Below are 7,745 nucleotides of genomic sequence, written 5' to 3' on the forward strand. Positions count from 1 at the left end.
TATATATATATATATATATATATATATATATATATATATATTACAGTCATACCATCCTGCAACACTACTCTGAAATGAAACTGGAGACAGCTTCTTTGAAGAATATGTTCCAGGCATTTAGGGATGGATTAGGAGGAACTTCAAAGGCTAACAGAGTCACATATAAAGCATTCACTGAGCTCTGTCAGGACAGGTCTGGTTTTACACTTTAAAAGTAGCTGACAAAGATTTGCCCTAAAAGATGAGGTTTGTGACCTTTTGTATCACTTTAAGGCAAACAAGGTGCATTACCACGCTTTGTTTGACTAACTGGCTTTAATAATATTATACTTTATATCTTCACTAAGTGATCGTGTCAAAGGGCAGTTGCAGCAGCGAGTCTTCTAGCCATAAAAAGAGAAATCAGAAATTAAAGAGATGCTGGGCAATCCAAGGTCCCCCTGGTAGTAGGTCACTGTCTCTCTCCCTGAAAGTCCTGAGAAATCTCGTCAGCAAACCGGGACAAGATGCTGTCGCACTGCACTGGCAGAGAGAGTTGTGAGAACTGATAAAGACAGGGCAGGAGGAGGCTCTCAAGGAGGAGTGGAAGGTTCTCAGAGAGCTGGAGCAAAGTTTCTGTCCTTCACTTTAAAAAACAAACAAAACCCTTCAACTCTGTCTGTTCACCATTCTCTCACACATGTGAAATCTCAGTGGTGATTTCCCCCCCAAGTTGCACTGAAATAAATTCTTTCACAACCTCCCCTCTCCAGCCTGACATTGTTATAACACTGCTGGTAGTTTTTATTCGAGACCAATCGTGAGTTGCTAAGACAATACACAGGACAAGGAGCTTCAGTCATGTCATTATTTCACTTCTTGCAAGAAGCTGCTTTAGCATTACTCACTCGCTTCTATTTTTTGGTTTTGCTTTTCACAAGTTTGTTTTTTCAAAGTCTTGGGCAGCTATGACAGAGGATGGATGCCCTCAAGCTGAGGCTACACCTGACCTCATGGAAGATGCTCAGTGCAACATTTTCATGAACCTCTCTCTCATTTTAATTTTAGCTGCTTAAATTGTTGATTCCCAAGGTCCCTTAATCCGTCACCCTATCCATGCACATGGCACCTCAAGTTTCTAACTCCTCACAGGGCTTCACTGGTAACTACCTCAAAGGTGATCTTAATGGTCACTTAAAATTCCAACAGGGAAGTGGCAAGTATTGGGGTTATCAACCCAGAGATTACCTTGTTTTCTTCATACTGAAGGACAATTTTGACAATTGATTGATGGGGTTTTAAATTTATTTTTTTTTTCAAATGGAATATAATCTCTACAAACAAAAATATTCTAAGCAGTCAGCAGTACTTACCGAAAATACCCATCTCTGAATACCTGTTCACACACGTGCACTGCAGAGCACATTTTCATCCTTTCACTGTCTCCCATGTACAATCTCTCAGCAAAATGCTCACCATCACAGACACAACTGCCAGAAGAGTCAGGATGCCATAACATTATTTCCTGGCTTAGCAAAAACTTAATGTGAACTTGGGCAAGCCAGTTCCACTTTGTGTATCACTTTGCCCAATTTAAGAAACAGCTGCAGGTAGTTCACGACTGTCCTGTAAGATGATTTATAATGAGTCAAAGCCTTTAACACCTTACATTCGAGGTATTACAGAATTAGAAGGTTAGACTTTTCCAGTCTCTAAAACATGGAGGTGCTTTATTTCAGCACATAATATAAAATACTACAACTGTGTAGCAAAAGGAAAGACAATCAAAGCGCATATGCATATTTTATTTCTGGATTCCCACTGAAATATGAAATATATTTCCCATTTTCTAGGCTCTGATAACTTTCCTGATTTTGCACATTCCAGCTGTGGCTTTGATCATGCCCAGATGCCTGAATCATCTTGGGAAGCAGAGAATACCTAGCAGGAGAAGACAGGCTCTGAAGTGGGATGGGATGTCAGATTGGGCACTTCACCCAGACTAATTATGGGAACCATTAATGATAAAACAAATTGTGTCTTTCCAGTCTTTGGGTCAGTCAGAAGTGGGACTGAGACAAGAGGATGACAAAATGGTGAGAATCAGGTCTGCTTATGTCCAACTTTTCTCATGTCTTCAGCTTCTCCCTCCCAGCAAATCAGTACAACTCACACTACCCACTGTCCAGTTTAAAAAAAAAAAAAAAAAAAAGGGACAGAAAAACAGAGGATATAAAATACCAGAATGAAGCTGCAATGCTTGTAAGGGGTAACCAGGCTACACATATGCCCAACAGTATTTCCTCATTACATGAACAGAGGGGAATAAAGGGATGCGCGCTCCTCCTCAAGAACCTATTACTGCAAAGGATTCCCAAACAGAGGAGGAAACACTGCATCTCCTGGTGTAGCACTTCTGGTTTCTGTTAAACAAGTTGCAACGGACAGGACTGGCATATTCTCCTCTTGTTTTAGTGATAGAGTTTGGGAAAAAGTCTGCTTCATGCTTATGAGCATTTATTTATGTTTCCAAAACTATGACCCAGCCATGATGTATTACCTTTTGTGCATGGATTTGTTACCGAGTTCCTTTACTTCCATGCTATTGTAAATCTTACGACTATCACCTTTTACAAAAAGGCACTGCAAGAAAGAGGCTTCTTTCAGGTGCATTTCACCTGCCTTACTCACTACAACAAATGGAAAAAAGACAATTTACAACCAAGAGGTGAGAACAGGAGGCTTCCCAGCAGCAGCCTCCAGCTGCACCGCAGTGATAACTGAGCCAGAGGAATCTTCAAGTGCCTAAACTGTGAATGCTCAAAACCCCAGATGCAATTCTTCCCAGTCAGGCTGTGCTGGCGCTGATGGCCCCAACATAATTCCCGATAGAGAACGATACCGAGGCCAAAGGTAGAGAAGGAACCCCTCCACCTCAAGTATCAGAGTAACACAACTATTAAATAAATGCTGAATAAAGGAATGGAAAGAGTTGTGTCTCCATGACAACAGGAAGGCATGTGCTTATATTAGTAAATCCCTGCTGACCTCTGCTGCTCTCTCCCTATCCTGGTCAGTGTAAAGGATTAGTGAAAGGGTACACACACCACAGCCTGTCCCCAGGATCTACACACCAGGAAGGAAGGCTGGACAGGCCTGAGAAGGGGCTTTCATGCTGTCCACCCTCTCCCCCACTCTTGCTAACTTTGGAAGGATAGTGTATCTGCTATGGAAGGTAACAGCAGAATAAAATAAAACCCTTCTTCGGGAAGTACATTCAGTACTCCGGGGAGCATACAGGGGCCTTTTTAGGTGGCTCTACACATCCTAGGGCTTTACAAGCACCATTTCCTTCTTGGCACAGAGAGATTAAACCCTTTCTCCCCAGACCGGAGCAAAGCACCTGCTCCTAGTGACACTACCATCAGAAAAAAAGGCCCTGAAATTCTCTGAGACTACTGACAAGCTCACGACATGCTAATAATTGGCACTGATTTTTCACCCAGCCTAAAATATTCCATAACCTGTATTCCTTGTCCTGCTTAACGCAGTAACGGGCATCTTTTGATAGCTGCTTTAACAGTGGGCTTTTCTATTCCACATCAGAAAATGGATGTGGGCATGGGAAACTTCCCAAAATACCAATGTTTGATCACAACTACCAAGCCCCCGAGCTGCAGCAGTTCACCACCTCTGCCCAGCCATCAGGAGAAGCTCCGTTAAGCAGCTTGCTCCCACCTACCAGCAGCTCCCTCTTCCCCCCAACCACTTCCCACCAACTTTTGTTTGAATTTCATGGTCACATGCTCAAGTGTCACCATTAGGATCAGGTATATTCAATACCCCCTCAAGATCCTGGTGCCCAGAGTCAAGTTGTTCCTCTTCATTTTTTATAGAGGGGAGAGATGATACTTCAGTGAAAATGCAGGTTGAGGTACTATCTGCTGGTGGAATCTAAACATCATCATTATGATCTCAGGTTACCAGCTTATCAGATCTGACAATCTCTGTGAAGCAAGTCATGTCACTATGACAAAAAAACCACCCTCAAAATAAAGATTAGGTCATCAAAAAGCCATGCTGGCAATTAGCAGGTAGTTCTTCTAAGACAATACTGAAGAAATGGCCCAGCAAGATGCTAGGGATCCCAGCAATACCTACAGCATCTTTTAGAAAAGTCAGTGTCAGAAGAGCATTCCTGTTCATGGCTTTGATACATCTTGTCGAATTTTGGTAGATTAAACACACAAGTCCAATATCTCAGCCAATTACCTGTTGGGATACTAATTTAAAAACCTCTAGCAAAGTCTCTGCACACAGTTCAGATTGCAGTTTTTCCTGTCCAAAGTTTTAATGGTATTGTGCGTTCATCACTTCCCAGCCTACTTCTGACGTTGGTCTCTAGTAACAAAGAAAAACAAGTTCCAGACCACAACGTTTGCATGCTAGGTTTTAGGTGTGACCAGAGATATGTACACAGTCTACTAGTGTAAAATATTCATAAAGAATTTATATTATAAAGGCCTAGACTGCTAGACTTTCATTAAGACAGGCATAAGATGATGTGGCTCAGTTTCCCCTTGTGAAATATGCAGAATATTTACCCTCTCAAAACGCAGAATGCCAATTCCTGGCTCCCTCACACCCCGCTCGCCCAGTGAATTGCTGAATGGTGCCAAACAGTGGGCAGCAATCCACAGGGCTGAGCAGTGCCAATATTATGGCCAGAGGCATTAACAGCATTAATCAGAAATAACACTTCAGGGAACTAAACTTACTCTTAACACAGAACAAGTAGCCAGCTAGCTTGTTTTTATTATCTGTTCACTGTTCCAACGCAGATTTGAAGATGTAACTCCTATTATCATGCTTCTAGAACTCGGAGAAAGAAGCTATAAATCCATGTTTTGTGACAGTATTGCATATATTGCCACAGTAACTCTTTGATCTTTTGTGCTTATGACATCCCTTAATAAACACTCCTCCAAGCTGGCCTTCATGGTTTACACATTCTCTGATCTCTCAGCCATTTCCACAGATCAAACACGGAGACAGGGGGTTTCCTGTGTATTCAGTTAACCAGATTGAGTCACAAACTTTAATTTCCAATTCTTATTTAAATATACTGACAATCAACAAATGCTATTTCTTTGTTTCCACGTTTTGAAGGAGTAAGATTTAAACTATCTGTATGTCCAAGCTAATCTCAAGAGCTTGCATTAGAGCAGATAGCAAACTGTCAGAAAAAAAAGGTTTGTCTGCACATGCTCTCTCTCAATAGGCGTTCAAAGCATTTTCCAGGCCAAAGGTATGTGAATTACTGTGCATGTTGCTGGATAGAGATGTGGGAAGAGAAATGAGTAGGCACTCATTCTGCCCTCCAGTATCTCCTTTAGAACACAACAAATTAAGCTGAGAGCTGTTTTGCACATTACACAGACAGCAGCAGTAAAACAGGAGTCACATGCAGAGCCTGTACCACTGGCCCCTCTGGAGTTCATTTTAAATAACTGGAGATAGCGTGGATCTAGCTGCAGGATGGTTGTATGGTTACAGCTTGCAACAGGCCATCTGGATAATCAGAATTTTCTCAAATTTTTTAACAAATAACTTAGCCACTCTGTGCTTCAATGATGTTTAGACTAAATCAATTAGAAATAATAATTTAAAAAAAAAAAAAAAAAGCAGTCGTGGCTCACAAAGGTAAGAAAAGGCATTTCCCTATGGCCTCAAAATTCTACAAGTGCTACATAAATGCCACCATTCACTACAGTTAAAATCTGGTAGAATTCCTCTTGCAGACTAGGAGCAGGTGGAAAGATTATGGAAATTACCACTTCCCTTGAGCTTGGCTGGCTATATCAAGATGTGTCATCCACCTGCTCTCCAAAGGAAAACAATGTTCTCAGTAAATCACTATTCCAGAAAAGAGCGTTACCCAAGAGTGAAAAGCTCTCGGTGCAATGGTCAAACAGCACAAATCCCCAGAATCACCACAGCTCTCTGGCAGCCCCATACTGAGCAATACTGTATATGCAATGGGCCTGCCTTTTGCACAAGACAAAGCCACCATAATTGCTTCACACTCCAAACCAGTAGCTATGGTTACTAGATACAAAAGACAGTCCTGCTGCTTCCCTGTGGCCAGAGGAATTCCAGGCACTTGGAGCGAATGCACCAAACAAAGAAGCTGGTACAAGGAAGGGGGGGTGGGTGGTGGTGGTGGTGAATCTGACAAAAATCAAAATGTATTTTGACTTTCATGTTCATAGTCTGAGATGACCAGAGCAAAGGAAATTTAAGGAGGCTTCACAGGTTAAAAAAAAAAAAAAAACAAACAAAAAAAACCCCACAAAACCAAAACCACCTGTTGGGGAATCAAAAAGGAAAGATGAAAACTTTCTCCAACTCTCAAAAAGTACATAAACATCACCCACTAATCCAAGAAAACACCGAATGCAGTACTGAACAGATATTAGCGGAGAAAATGCACTCTAATTTCTGCACATTCTCCGTATTTTACCTCAACATCTTCATGTCACTGAACATTCTTGTCCTAGCTCAGTGGAAACTGAACAGTTTACATACAGATCCTGGCCTGGCAGCAACAAATAAGAGTATAAGGAGGCTGGTTCAATCCCAATCATAATTTCCAGTAAAAGGTTGGACATGTTCCTGGTGTCACCTTATAATCCCTACATGACTAAAACGGATGTCTAGGCCCAGCAGACCTCCAAGGCACCTCTTCCAGAAGAAACAGAGAAATCCCTTTTTCAGGGACCATAAGAAATCGTATACAAGTGTGACTTTTGGAGTCCAAAGACATGTTCACGTGAACTTGAAGAATCCCAGTACACATAAGTATATTCTTTGGCTAGGAAGTAAGTTTTCAATGTGGAAAAAAACATAATCAAAACAAAAACCCCCATCAGTGTCATAAACTCTTTTGTTACCTCACCACTTCTCACACTTTCAGGATGGATCTGCCTTCTTCAAAAATCTCTAAGGGAGAATACTCACGTACTCTTCTTTCTCCACATTTTGTACCGGAGGTATCTGGCACTTCAGTGTATTAGTACACTCCCTTAGGTACACACCTGGTTTGCCTAGATGTATTTTTAAAGCATGCAGAATGGAAATAAAGCTCAGTGTTTCTTCTGTATGGGCACGACTGTAAAATTCAGAACTTTTCAGTGGAGGAAATCGTTACTATAGTGGCTGGCTACTAAATTACATCAAAGTGCACACACTTTCAGCTCCTGTGAATACATACATGTGCACAGGGAGAAAGATGAAAGGAGACAAGAAATACACAGAAGGAAAAACATATCTAGAATGAGATGCCTGTTTATCTTCCAGACAATAAGGTTTCAGGCTTCAGATCTAACTGTGAGAGTGGCATTTTGTTCAACTACCTTTGCAATATAAGGGCAGGTCACACATTTGATCCAAAGTCACTGCATTGCAGTTGGGTAAGAATCAGGCACAGAAGACAAAAAAAAACCAAAACAACTTACCCCAAAGTAAGAGGAAAAGTGGCAGCAGGAGAGCAGCACTGTGCGCCCTGGAGGTAGTTTTCTTTAATTCCATGACAAGTCTAAGGGTGGCGGTTCTAAAAACCTCTGGGGAGTTGGAGGCCAGCAGACAGCGGCCGAGCCCGCATCACGGACTGGGGAGAGGCCGCTCTCCTGCCGGCAGCGGCTCCGCGCCCCGCCGCGGGACTAGCACTGCCCCGGCGGACAGAGTCCGCGGCCTCGCCAGGCGGC

At 42.2% G+C, this 7,745-nt stretch overlaps 1 protein-coding gene across 4 annotated transcripts in view; it reads right to left on the reverse strand.

Annotated features, from left to right (window-relative positions):
* The window catches only part of CRB2 (crumbs 2, cell polarity complex component), a 71,854-nt gene that overhangs the window by 31,819 nt on the left and 32,290 nt on the right, over positions 1-7,745 (reverse strand). The window contains exon 1 of one of the 4 annotated variants that reach the window (XM_026860311.1): positions 7,497-7,685. The exons of the other annotated variants lie outside the window; for them this stretch is intronic. Within the exon in view, the coding sequence (XP_026716112.1) occupies positions 7,497-7,569 (73 nt within the window). The 5' untranslated portion in view covers positions 7,570-7,685. Of the gene's footprint in view, positions 1-7,496; positions 7,686-7,745 lie in introns of those variants that run through there. 4 annotated transcript variants of the gene reach the window in all.

Source organism: Athene cunicularia, assembly GCF_003259725.1.
Source record: "Athene cunicularia isolate RWA chromosome 17 unlocalized genomic scaffold, athCun1 chr17_part1, whole genome shotgun sequence".
In the NCBI taxonomy this organism is placed as follows: Eukaryota; Metazoa; Chordata; class Aves; order Strigiformes; family Strigidae; genus Athene; species Athene cunicularia.